Genomic DNA, 14,862 nt, shown 5'->3' on the forward strand with positions numbered 1-14,862 from the left:
CCCTACCCCCCGCAAACCTCCTGGTAAACCTTTCATCCTCCAATTCAACTGTAATGGTCTCCTTACCACCCAAGATGAACTCCACAACCTTATTTCAACCCTTAACATCCCAATTACCTGCCTCCAAGAAACTAAACTCTCCTGCAAATCCAATCCTAAACCCCTCCCTGGCTATAACTTCATCAGGAAGGATCGACAAGACCGACCTGGTGGAGGAATAGCCTTCCTCATTGCCGAAGACATCCCCTTCACACACCTTAACCTCAACCACCTCTCCAATGGCCCCCTTGAGGTTGATGGCATCCAAATTTCCCGCAATGGCTCCCCTCTACAAATCATCAACCTTTACCTCCCCCCACACTCCTCCTGCCCCCCACAATACACCCCTGACTTTAACCTCCTTTTTGAAAATCCAAATGACCTTATCCTAGTCGGTGACTTCAATGCCCACAACCCTGCCTGGAACTCCATTACCCTTGACCAATCTGCCATGAATCGTGGGGAGGCTCTGCTGGAAGCTCTCAATGAGAGCAGCCTTTGCCTCCTCAACGAGGATTCCCCTACCCGCCTTCCCCCCAATGGCCAACCTACCTCCCCTGACCTTTCCTTATGCTCTGCCCACCTTGCCCTTGATTTCTCCTGGCACACCCTTACCACCCTCCGTTCTGATCACCTTCCCATTCTCCTCTCCATTCCCGAAATCACCAGAACCCCCCGCCCTGTCAAAACCTTCCACAACTTCCACAAAGCAGACTGGGACACCTTTACCCTAGAAACTGAAACCCTTTTTGAAGACCTTCCTGACCCTTCCTCCTGCTCCCAAGGTGAAGCCACTTTCCGCCAAATCCTCCAAACTGCCTCCAAACACACTGTTCCTGCTGGCTTCATCAAAAATTCCAACCCTACCCTCCCTCAGTCTGCTAAACCCCTTATCCAGCAAAGAGACTCCTTAAGAGAAACCAACCCCCATGATCCTCAAATTCAAATCCTTAATGACCAAATCTCCTCCATAGTAAACCAACATTCCAACAAAAAATGGCAAGAAACCCTTTCCAAATCCGACCATAGAACAAATCCTTCCAAATTCTGGTCCCTCCTCAAGTCCCTTTCCGGCAAAAACAACTCCCCTCCCTCCAACCAACCCATTTCCTTCAACAACAACAAAGTCCACACCTCCCACCTCCACATTGCCGAATCCTTCACCAGTCAATTCACCTCTGTCTCCCGTCATACTTCCAACCCTTTCTCCAGAAAAATTATCCGTAAAATCCGCCGCCGCAACCACCTCAACAGAAACTTCCAACCTTTTACCCCTGCCCTTGTCCTTGAAGCAATTAAAAATTCCTCCAATTCCTCTGCACTTGGCCCCGACAACCTTAACATCCTTCACCTTAAACACCTTGGTCCAAATGGCATCTCCTACCTCACTAAACTTTTCAACCTCTCCATCTCCGCTGCCAACATCCCTGCCATTTGGAAACTATCCAAAATCATTGCCCTCCTCAAACCTGGTAAACCCCCTGACCTTTCCACCTCCTACCGCCCAATCTCCCTCCTCTGTCCTGCAGCAAAAGTCCTTGAACGCCTACTCCTCCCCTACCTTAAACAATCCCTCTCCACCCACCCCTCTCAACACGGCTTTAAACCCCTCCACTCCACCACCTCCTCCCTCCTCAACCTTTCCACCACCATTGCCAATGGCTTCAATCAAAACCTCCCCCCCAGCCGCACAACTGTTGCCTCCATCGACCTTTCCAAAGCATTTGACTGCATTCCCATCCACCTCCTTCTCAAAAAAATCTCCTCCTCCAACCTTCATCCCAACATCATTAGATGGCTATCCTGCTACTTGCGTGGCAGGATGGCTTTCTGTTCCTATCAAAACACCAATGCCTCTCCTAAAATTGTCCACACTGGCGTCCCCCAAGGCTCTGTTATCTCCCCAGTCCTCTTCAACTTCTACATAGCAGATGCCCCCCACATTCCCCCTGCCCACACCTCCTCCTATGCCGACGACCTTAACTCCTTCCACTCCTCCCCTAACATCCCCCAGTCAGTTGAATCCATCAACTCCCACCTCTCCTCAATCGCTGACTGGGCCTCCACCAACGGCCTCTCCATAGCTCCCAACAAATCCACTGTCACCCTCTTCACTTCTGACCGCAAGCACCAATCCAACCTCCATCCTCAAGTCCAAATCAACGGCTCCACCCTTCCCCTTGAGAAAACCCCTAAAATCCTTGGAGTTACCTTTGACACCTTTTTCAATTTCAGTTCCCATGTCTCCACCATTTCCTCAAAAATTTCCTCCCGCCTTAGAATCCTCAAATGTCTGGCTGGCACCAAATGGGGCCACCAGAAGGAGACTCTCCTCACCACCTACAACACCCTCCTCCGCCCCATCACCACCTATGCCTGTCCTGTTTGGTTCCCTAACACCTCCAAAAACAACATTGACAAACTCCAAGTCCTCCAAAACCAAGCCCTCCGCATCTGTACTGGTTCCACTAAAAAATCTCCCATCAGCCACCTCCACCAAGAAACCAAAATCCTACCAGTACGGAACCACCTTTCCCTTCTTTGTTCCCAATACCTGGCCTCCTCCCTCCGCCCCTCCCACCCATCCTTCCACAACGTCACAACCCCCCCTGGCCCTAGATCCAAAAAATCCACCCTTCAATCCATGTTCCTTCCTACTCTCCAACCTTTTCTTTCCCCCGACAACACCCTCCTTCCCACAAACTACAAATCCACAATCTCCAGACTCCACACCTCAGCTGTCACCCAAGCCATAAATTCTTACCCCCCTAATCCTGTCCTTAATCAAGCTCCCCCTGACATCAACCCCTCCGAAATCCAACTCCCCAGGCACTACAGAACCATCCTCTCCCAATTAAGATCCAACTATTGTCCTAAACTCCAAAGCTACCTCCATTCCATCAACGCTTCTCTTACCCCCAACTGCCCATCCTGTCCTGTTAATCCTACCCCAGAAACAGTCCAGCACCTCTTTTCATGCCCAAATAATCCTACAAATCTTACTCCTATGGACCTCTGGCAAAATCCCACCCATGTAGCTGCCTTCCTCTCCTCCCATCCAAGTTTCACCAGCCTTCCTCCCCTCCAACGCCCCCCTCCAGAGCCCCCACCATAAGCCCACGCCCCCCCCTCACCCCACTGATGACTACCCGGACCGGAAACTGACTATGAGCAGCCAAAACAACAAACAACAAACATAATTTAGGTAAAATTAATGATAGGCTTAATTCAGTTGGAAATAAATAATTATTACCTCATTTTAGAATGCAAATTCATATATTATCTTTAAAAAAATTATGAATTATTTTGAAGTGTCCCTATGGCGTTGTACACCTCGGGGTTAATGCTATCCCACCCTCTCCCAATTAACACCTAACCTTTTTTAAAGTAGAAATTCGATTATAACATTTGTCCTCTGAAGTCCTAGGAAACATTAATGAGATGAATTTGTTGTAAAAAAAGTTGTAAAATAAACATGTTTTAATGGACCTACGGACTATGCGGTAACAATCTTTGAAAATCGTTCCTGACTGTAATAGGAACCATCATTTAAATTTTAAAATCGATAGGACAATTCTAACATTCCTAAATTATTGATAATAGCTACCTGTTACTTACGGAGGTACAGACTGAACCTGATTCGCTTTAAAAAATGCTTGAAAAGATTATTCGAAGTTAGATAACAGGAAATCTGATTTTGTTTTATATTTGCTCCGATATTCAGACACAAAAGTTCCAAGTTTCCAATGTACTTTTTAAAAGTTTCTTTAAATAGTATTCTCCATTTTTTGTTTAGATGTTCTAGGAATTTAAAACTTGTAATACAATTAAACTAATTAGTGATAAAATCTACATGCATTACCTAAAGATTAAATCTTAATCAAACTTTTATTTTGGATAAATTTTTTTTTTTTTTTAAATTAGATTAACTTATATTTCCCCACAAGAGCTAAAATCATAAACCCTGGGACCGATATTAGACTCTATCTTCTGCGGGGCTCTCTCAACGTAACCTAACCTAAAATAAAAATCTTCGAATTAAACATATATTTTTTGGACGAGGAAAATGTTTCACTAAAAAATATTTATTCATAGTTCTTTTGGTTGGATTTTGCACCATGCTTCATGAATATCCAACATTTTTTTAAAGCGAAGCTTCTCTATAATTCTATACGCACATTTACAGACACAGTTAAGGAGAAAATGTAAATTTCTCCGCTGCTATTTCATATAGACAAATGGAAATTTTTGTGCTGATTTCTTATAACAATGAACATACAGTATATAATTTACCCTATAGTATTCAGTATATTATTTACTTGGTCCTAACTTGGCATTGTAATGAGTTGCGCCTGTTTATGGTCCAAAACATTTCCCCTGCTCGAAGTATTTATGTCGCGCACCTAAAAAAGCAACAGTAGGAACCCTTCTTAACGTCTTCAGTTATGACGCGGTGCCAGGCCGAGATTCGAACTGATCACCTCCCCGAGCGGATGCGCTACGTGTCGAGCCACGGTCAGGTTTGAACGTTGTCATCCTTTGCTGTATGATCAACATAAATTTTTGTAATTTATTTATTTTAATCCTACAACGCTCGCTGCATTATATTCCTAGACGACTATTATTTATTATTGTCTGTCTTTGATTGGTTGGGAGTAAGTGTCATAAGATAAAGATGCATTTTTATTATCATGAAAATGATTAATAGTCTTTTCAGTAGAAATGATATTCTTATACTCACACGCGCAATACCTTTATGTTCGTCTGTCTGTCAATCAGTATAGTATTCCGAGAAAGTTGATTTTGCTAATTGTATTTGAATTTTAAGATTTTTAAAAAATATTCCCCTGACTTATAAGCATCTATCTGCTCTATACAACTAGATTTAATTTACATTCATTATGTATAAAGTGCCCAATGATAGGCCAATACACAGACTAAATTACCAATAGCAGGCAAGTATACATTTTAAAGGCCAGTAAGACATCATTTTTAACAGGCACTATAATAAGCTCTCTACACCACCACGCCAGCCTAAACGTCCATCCAGAACGCTTTTAATTAAACGGGATTACTTGGCTGCTATATAGTATAAGCTTCTGCAATTTTACTTGAAAAGGATCATACAGCAATCAAAAGAAATACTAAAAAAATTAAATCTTCGTTACATAGGGTTTTTGTCATGTTTGTTTAGTTGTATTTGTGCACTGCACTGGTAGAAATTCCGTGCGCAACAAATAGAATTATAGACTAGTTAAAGAATTCAATTATTATATAATCCCACACAAAACAAGAATGACAGCGAAACACAAAAATATTAAAAACAGAATTTATAGAGCAAATGTTCAGTTCTCATAAAAAAAAAGAAATCACGAAAGCTTTATTAGAACATTAGAATTTAATAAGATTGATATACAGACCGACAGATGAAGTAATACTGGATAATCACCAGCATAGGGAATCTTCGCCAAAAGTTTCAGCTGTATATCTTAAAAAGAAACTGATAAAATAACGTTTCTTACAGACAGGCAGACGGACAGACAAAGTGAATTATGTAGTAGCTTTACAACTAAAAAGCTATAACAAGTAGGTAACTTGGTTATCAAATATTATTCAATAAAGGTTATTATCAAGTGGTCAACACATTACAGACAACTAACCCTCAGATTACAATACAATTATCTGTTTACAAGCAATTACATTCCCCTTACTCAATTAAGGCAACATACAACGTACATATTTAAAAAATTTGATGATTTGTAATAGCAGGGATCTAAAGGGATAAGACAATGGCTGATAAATTAATGTAAATCCCAAAATATGATACACAAAATTACCCCTTCTTGTATATGAAAATTAGTGGGGGAAACGTTTGAAAACGTAACTCAATAAACTAACAAATAAAAATCACTTAAAAGTCCCCAAAGTTGTCAAGCCAACGAATAAGAAAACGTTATTATAAAACTTTGGGGATTAGTGTAATAAACAGTTCATTGTTCCCTCTCTCTCTCTCTCTCTCTGTAGTAAAATTGTCATAATTATTGTTACTTTGACTTTAGAAAAGACTTTAATACAAAAATACTTTTTTTTATGCGCAAGGTAGGGGGAAAACGACAAATTCCGACTATAACTTTAGGGCCTTTAAGATCTTAAAGCAAAACGTTTTTGTTAAAACCATATCTTTTGAATTTTTTTCATTATTTACGTTGTGGCGTCAATTGGTATCCGAAAACGAAAATTTTCCATTTAAAATTACAGGTTTACTGGATGCTCTACATGTTGAACCACTGTCGCGGGTTTGCGAACTGTATTGCAGTTAAATGTAATTTTTGCTGCGCTACTAACGGACATAATTGTTCTTGTTATTACAATTACAGACGTATGAAATTTATGTCTCAAGCATTGGTTTCATAGAATCAAACATTGAATGTTTTTTTTGCATTAATTTACAGGTTTAAAGTGGAATTTGTAAATTTTTCACTTCAGTTTTAATTGCACGCATTAAACGAGTAAATATGAAATTATGGATCAAGTGCAGTTCACGAAAAATTTTCCCGAAACCTAGAATGTATGATCAATTATCTACAAAAATCTACCAATTTTAAAGCCTGTTAACGGTTGAACGTACTTATTGTGTTGGCACAAAATATTAAACAACATAAGAAGGTGATAAATTTTTATGTGATATAGATATCTGATTAATCTGATTTTTGCTATTCTGATTCCCATGACATCAAAGTACATTATTATAAGCGAAGCATATCTATAATCAATTCTTTATAATGTCCAAGTCCATAAACATTATCCTGTGTTAATGTTCGTTTGTCTCACCGTTTTAAGCTTCGTTTTTATTGATGTTGTCATCCTTGTTTGGATATAATTAAGAGCTAAAAGATAAAAGCCTTTAAATTCTATTTATAATTGCATAAAGTACAAGTTTAATTACAGTTAAAAATTGTAACCAACTATTAAAGGCTTCATCTCCTATGTTTGAAATGGATAAGACAATTCATGCCTAATTTAAAAATAGAGACGGACGGATGAGGGATGCCTTGCCTAAATAATGAAATAAAATTAAAGAAAACATTAGAATATGAAACTGATAACTATTACAATATTTGCTGCTCTAAATATTGTAAAATCAGGGAGAAGGTAATTCATTTTAAGTAGAATAATATTAACTTTAAGTTAAGATATTTATTATCAATATGAACAAAAAAGCCTAGAACATATGATAATTGTAGCACATACGTTATAATAATCTCACTTTAAATTCATATAGATAAACAAACAGATATCCTACTTTAAAAAATAATTCATTATCGTCTGTATTTTATTGTAAAGAAAAGCAATGTCTCGCAAAAGTTTAGTTATCATTTACTATTTTACCATTAGACCTTTTAAAATGAGATTACTTAAAATACACTATAGGATTTTCTCGTATTCATTCGAATCCGGTGGATAAGAACCGGTTCTCATCCATACGAAAAAACTATATCTAGCATCGTATTACCGCATTCTATATCCGCGGAAAGCTGTTTATAATACGATGCGAGTAATAACTATTCTTTACTTTTGATTTTATACTTTTTCATACAATTTACATGTTTCTTTATGCCACAACTAAACAGCTAAAACCGCCTTTAATGGGCCAACTGTTTATGGACTATTTTAAATGAATAGCTCACAATAATAACAAAATTAAAATTTTACAAAAATTTGAGCAGAGAAAAATCAATTTTTCATCTAAATTTTGCTGTATTTTATGTTCTCAAGGAAAGATTTTATAGTTTGGGCTTGTGATATTTTGTTAAACAAAGGCGTTTATATCCAAAAATAAGAAATTGTTAACTTATATTAATTAAAATGAAACAAGGGATGACAACATCAATAAAAGCGAAGCACTGAAACGGTAGGACAAACGGACATGAACACTTATATAGTGTCAGAACTGAATAATCAGAATATAAATGTATAAGAGTCGAAGCAAAATTGTAAGTAAATTTGTTGAAAAACTGCTTTATACAGGATAATGTTTATGGACATACTTACATATTTAGGACTTGATTATAGAGTTGCTTCGCTTAAAACATTATACTTTGTTGTCCCAGGAATCAATATACCAAAAATCAGATCAATCGGATGATTAGATGACATAAAGATTTGTTGTTAAAAAAGTAAAAAAATCAACATGTTTAAAATGGACGTACGTAAATTTTGGTAATGATTATAGAGTTGCTACGCTTTCTAAATCGTACCTAACTACTAAAGGAATCACCATGTAAAATTTTAAATCGATAGGACAATTCTAACATGCCTAAATTAACGAAAAAAGCTATCCGTTACGGACGGACCGACCCTAATTACAGAAAAGCTTCGCTTTTAAAAATCTTAGTTGTGACAAAATAGGTTTGAAAATAGTTATTTATCACATCGTATTATAGACAGATTTCCGCGGATATTAAATAAAAAATAAAAGATTAAAACCAGCTGAGTGAGCCACGAGGCCTGAAAGTCCCAGACTAACAAAACTGGTTTTAATTTTATGATTTTTATTTAATGTTCATTGAAATACGATGCTATATGTACATTATTTTTCAGAATGGCTGAGAACTGGTTCTAATACAGCGGATATTAATTGGTTTCGAAGCCTTACTGGAATTTTATCTCTATATATTTGGTGAACATTTAAAAACCGGTTGAATCTAGAATTATTTTTTGTTTCCCGGATAAAATACTCGAGTAGCCTTGGATACAGCATGAGATCTTATTTTAGATCTCTGAACTAAAACTTGCTCAATTGTGTGCATGGTTATATGGTTATTCAGACAACCGACCCTTTGAGAGTGAACAATTTGTCTGAAAGTCCTAAATGTACATGGCAATGAGTTGCGCCCGTTTTTGGCCAAGGCATTGTCCCCACTATAACTATTCAAATCGCGCACCTGACATAGCAGCATAAAGAACAATTTTAACGTCTTTGGGTAAGACGCGGTGTCTGGCTTATATTCAAATCTAAAACCTTCCCGACAACGAGCCACAGTAAATAAATAATTGAATAAGGGCTAGGTCATTAAATTATGGATATTATTACCTAATAATATGATTTGTCAATGCATAACTATCATTGTTTGTACTTTTTGTACTTTTGGGAGTTGAGTCATAAATGCTAAGAGAATAATAATGTGTGTCTTAGTCGCGATGCTACTCTATAATTAACTTTGCATGTCCGCCAATCTGAAAAGCTATGCAGGAAATGTGATTCTCTTGGCTGCTATTCAAGATAGACAGCTGAAATTTACTGTACTACATTACATACATCCATTATATAATTTACTTAGTAACTTAAGCTACAATGATATATGTAGATTATGTATAAGAATACTTGTGAAAGGTTTCGTAAGTTTTGCAATTGATTTATTAATAATTTAAGACCACTCAACTTTTGCTATTTAAATCACATTGTTAGCATTTCCTTCTATGATTTTTTGTGCTTCGCAACTTACAGATGGTGTCATCCTAGTTTTTAATACGTTTGACTTACTCTATCACATACGGTTTAGGAGCAAAACCAATTAAAATTTACTTTTGAGATCTTATTGTACAAACTGCATTTAACATTTCAGCCTTGAGGTCATTTTCTTATTTGTTGTCTTAAAGTGTTTCAGTAGCTAATTTCCAACTTAACAGTGATTTAGAAGGGGTTAATATAATCAGCAGTTAAAAGTATTTTTCTAGTTTAGCCTCCTAATTTGATTTTTAAGAAAAATCTATAAAACATTTTTTTTGACTATTTCTCTTTTATTTTTTGTCAGTGAAATAACAGGAAAAATATAAAATTATTACTTTTAAACAAAAAATAAAGAAAACTTCTGTTGCAGATGCCATTTGGTATGATATGGGCTTTCTTTTAAGAAATTGAAATAATGCAATAACCCTAAAATATTGCAAAAGAGAGTTTTTTAGTTGTTCTGTATTGCACTAAATTTTATATTGTACGATGGGTATTCATAAAAAAGAGTTGTCAAATTATGAAGGATTGAGTTTAAGATTACATTATATTTTTTTTTTTTTTTACATGAAATATGTACTTAGACCATTAAAATATTTATCTTTAATACCATTTTGTTTCCCGTGCATTTGAAATAAGTTGTTGTTAACTCTGCAATCATCTGTTATATCAAACAGAGTTTGAAAAGATTTTTTTTCAACATATATAAAAGTAAAAAACATATGATTACTGTTAAAATCATGAAGAAATAGCAAAATCATGTCAAATGTATTCACTATATTTTTTTTAAGTTCAAATTTTTTTTTATAAAATATATCCCAGTTATGCTAAAATTTATAATAGAGATATAAATCTGTAGACGATTATATAGTGTATATGTTCTGTAAAATATTTTTTTTTTCTTCTGCAAAGTGAGAAAATTATGTTTTAAAAACGTCTATTAGCACCATAAGTCTATATCCAAAGTAAAAATATTAAAAATCTATCTCCTATATATCTAATGAAGGAAACTGAATAGAAATTGGCCTATTAAATAGCCGTTTTTTTAGTGTACAGTCTCTTTAACCTTGATTTTTAATTTTCATCCTAAATCAAGAAAATTATTTGTTGAACAACGCTTCCTTGAGCACCCATATTCTTATTGGAATATTGGTGCTAAAAAGAAAATCTATTCATTTTTCTATAAAAAAACATATAGGATTACAAAAATGTAAGTGGTTAATGTTATTTTATTAGGCTAAAGCTTCTAAATAGATCCTACAAGAACCATATTAGCTTCTCATACCCTTTAACAACTTTGGAGACTTTAATGAATTGTGATTAAATTGAGTGTTCAAACGTTTCAACTACTTATTTTACGCTACTACAGAAGGGGTAATTGTGCATAACAACATTAGGGATGTATATCAATTCATCGGCCATTGTCTTATCCCTTTAGATCCCTGTAAATAACCACTTAAAATGGTAAGCTACCAAAGACAATATTATTGGAAATTAAAATTATCATTAAATCTGTATTTTCCTTGTATCATGACACTGCATATTTAAATGATGGTGTAGGTGTGTAAATTATTAAACATCAGAAAGGGAAAATTAATTAATTAAATTTTCAAAGCTTTTCTATAATTAGAGTCGGTCTGATCTCCGTCCGTCCGTCACGGACAGTTAGCTCTTTTTGTTAATCTAAACAGGTTACAATTGTACTATCGATTCCAAACTATGCATGATGATTCCTATAACAATTAGGTACGAATTAGGAAACGTAGCAACTATATAATCGTTACCAGAAAGCCAGTACGTCAATTCAAAACATGCAGATTTATTACTTTTTTATAATAAATTTTATAATTATCCTATTCATCTGATTTTTAGATTACTAATTCCTATTACCACAAAGTACAATTCTTGTTTTTAAGAAGTTTCCATTAAATTTACTTACAATTTCGTTTAGACTTATGCATCAATATTCTACTTTTTCAGTTCTGACACATTACAAGTTTTAATATTCATTTGTCCTACCATTTCAGAGCTTCGCTTTTTTAATACCAATTTTTAGTCCATTAAAAAAGCGGTCTCTAAAATGTTTGTATGTTTGTTTAAAATTAGTTTTATTTCATTTACTACCTTTTAAATCCAAATTTAAATATACTCTAAATTTAGTCATTCTATGAATTAAAACTAACTTAGATATAATGTAGTATTTCTTTCTATAAATCTATAATATAAATAAAAATTCAAAACTAAAAAATATGTATACCCCTTCTACCTGGAAATTTCCAGTAATTTGAATAGATCTAGTTTAAGAAGATTGAGATGTTAAGCATCTACTCTTGAGTGGACATTTAGCAATTTTTCAGAATTATGTCTACAAAATTATGCTTTATTTTAAACTTTTTTTGTTTCAGCTTATTTGTACTAGAAATCAAGAAAACAACAACAAACATAAGTAGCAAAGTTCATATATTTTCATTTTCTGAGATTTTTTGCTTCAGATATTAAAAAAGATAATTTGTTTTTAAAAAAGGAAAACATGATATACAATGATAATTGAATTATTTTGTTAAAAATCTCCTAAAATATTTTTAAAAATCATCTAATTCTTTTGTATAAATCTTATGTCATTGATGCTTTTGCTTTTATCGTCAAATAATTTAGATGTGTCAAAATTGTCTTATCGATTTTAAAGGAAAACAAGGTTCAATGTAAGCAAAGCATTTCTATAATCAAGTACTAAAAATGTAAGTATGGCCTTAGGTAGTATCCTATATTTTGAAAATTTTACTTACAAAAAATTTATATTCTTTTTAAGTGCTGACACTCTACAAGCGTTACTGTTCGATTGCATACAACTGTATAGTTTCACTTTAATGGATGTTGTCATCCTTGTTTATTCTTTTAAACATGTTTTAATATATTTACAGAATTGCTAAAAGAAATGATGAAAAAATTACGGAAACACAGAAGAGTGGACAATGAAGCCTAAAGCAGGTAAAGCTAGGGATCTAAAGGGATAAGAAAATGGACGATAAATTGATGTAAGTCCCCAATGATAAAACACAAAATTACCCATTTTGTAGATTACATTGGTAAAACACATAATACTTATAATGAACCAATTTATAAAAATTCACTGGAGTCCCCAAAGTTGTCAAGTCAACGAATAAGAAAACGTTATAAAACTTTGGGAACCATCAGTAATAAACAGCCCATTTGATTCCTATTTATAATATAAACATAATTTACGGAAACACAGAAGAGTGGACAATGAAGTTTGAAACAGGTTAATCACTAGTTGTAGATGTTATGTTAGAGTCAGGGATCTCAAGGGATAAGACAATGGACGTTAAATTGATGTGCACCCCCATTCAAATAAATTATATAAAGGATAAAATGATAAAAAAATAAACCTTCATGTAAATTAGGATAGCATCCTCCTTATTAAAAAAATTAGAAATAAATGGAGGGGGGGGGGAGTAAGTATTTCGTTTATGTTAGGTTAAAATTCACCCTGCATAAGTTATAATAGTTATTTGGTGAATTTTAGATAGATAATAAATTTATAGTATAGATTTATAACCAGAAAACTACCTGGATCCCTTTTTCAAGGACCTTTTTCGTCTGCTAGCAAATTGCTTTCTGCTCTTTTGACTTGGCTGAATTAATATTCGCTACACTATTCATTGATTATCGAAGACCCAATTAAAAGTCGGCACAGGGTCCTCGGAATGGAACATAAAGTTATCTAACCCCCTCCTCCTCTATTTTTTAAATCTAGTAGATAGATTGATTTGCTTGTTACAGCTGTTATTGATGTTGTGCCCCTATCATCGATGTTCATCTTGAAACTTTAAAAATACACATTAGACAGTCAACTATTCTAAATGTTTTTAAGGCTTCTCTTAAATAGAAAGCTCGGTTTAATGGTTAGCGAGAATTTAGCAAAAAAATACCTAATTTTATAGAGTACTTGCCTTAACTTCAGCCTCTAGATAAAGGCGAGGGAGATAAGGGAAATAGCCTAAAATCACTCAACGATATTTGTTTAAATAAAGTTAATTGAAGAACAACCCATAAGGACCAGCAATTTCAGATATCTTTAGTTTCAGACACAAAACCTTACTACTTTAAAGCCATTTAGATATAAATAAACAAATTTTATTCTTAATATCTTAAATTTTTTTAATCAAAGACAGAATTTTGAATTTTAAGAATTGAAGTGAATACAAATTTTATTGTTGATAATACTATTTTTGTTCCAATAGTCTAATTAGAATATTGGAAGCTTTTGGAACACAAATTTGAGAAATTTTAGTTCCAATAGAATACCTAGGGGTTAGGTTATATCGAGAACCGTGACTGCTGAGAATCTAATTTATTTAAAAATTTTGAAATTTAGTTTGGTCCAATAAGCACCGATAATTCAAACTTTTTATCTTAAAAATTTAAGTAATTGATTTAAAGTAAATTTTAAGACACAACATATTTGAATGAATCTTGTATAAAATAAAATATGAATATTAATAGATAAATAAGTAACTGTTTTATTCACCGCCTTAACTACCACCCTGCATCCCCCCCCCAAAAAAAAATTTTTTTTTGAGCATATGTCCAACCTGAAAAAAAAGTTTTCGTTGCACTTTCTTTAACACTGAATTCCCATTCGAATATATACTTAAATATGTTATTGTTGAGAATAAAAAAAAACCAAGGAAACTGTATAAATACAATTACAATCTTTGATAAAATCATATACGTACATAGTAAATAGGGGAAACCATTTTATTCTAATTGACTTATATACAACCAACCTTACTATTTTTTTTAAATGCAATTTTTTATATATTAGCAAGTTTTAAAATGAGGAACTTACCTTTTGTAGAGATTTCGTATTATTGCATACAAAATATTCAATTAAAAACACTTAACATAAAAAGAAATATTTTTAAAAATAGATCTAAATTTAAAAAAAAAACACAATATTATTTTTGTTTTGAAACTGGAAAATGCAGGATAATCTTTTTATTTTTTGACATTTTTTAGTTTAGATTTTTTTCAGGGAAAAATGACAATAGTAAGTTTGTTATAAATTGATTTTAATAAGCAAAAGTACCATTCCGATAAAAGAACGCATCTGCAAATTTCACAATAGCAAAGAGTTACAAAAGTAATATGATAGCTATCTGTCTGTACCAAAAGATAAAGTCAATCGCCAAGGTTGTCCGAAGTGACTTTCCTTTACAGGAAGCCTTCTTATAGATCCCATGACGTTTTTTAAATACATTTTTATTTTAAATCTATTTCAGGCAAAGTGG

The 14,862-nt window shown here is 33.9% G+C and overlaps 2 protein-coding genes across 3 annotated transcripts in view; one reads left to right on the forward strand and one right to left on the reverse strand.

Annotated features, from left to right (window-relative positions):
* Nucleotides 1-14,862, reverse strand: part of RpS23 (ribosomal protein S23) — a 245,661-nt gene that overhangs the window by 67,319 nt on the left and 163,480 nt on the right. The window lies entirely within an intron of this gene.
* The window catches only part of LOC145319301 (uncharacterized), an 82,428-nt gene that overhangs the window by 23,908 nt on the left and 43,658 nt on the right, over nt 1-14,862 (forward strand). Inside the window, exon 2 of one of the 2 annotated variants that reach the window (XM_080161368.1) lies at nt 12,470-12,538. The exons of the other annotated variant lie outside the window; for it this stretch is intronic. Coding sequence (XP_080017494.1) covers nt 12,523-12,538 — 16 coding nt within the window. The 5' untranslated portion in view covers nt 12,470-12,522. The remainder of the gene's footprint in view (nt 1-12,469; nt 12,539-14,862) is intronic. 2 annotated transcript variants of the gene reach the window in all.

This window comes from Acartia tonsa, chromosome 5 (assembly GCF_053477335.1).
Source record: "Acartia tonsa isolate MP-2025a chromosome 5, ASM5347733v1, whole genome shotgun sequence".
Classification (NCBI taxonomy): Eukaryota; Metazoa; Arthropoda; class Copepoda; order Calanoida; family Acartiidae; genus Acartia; species Acartia tonsa.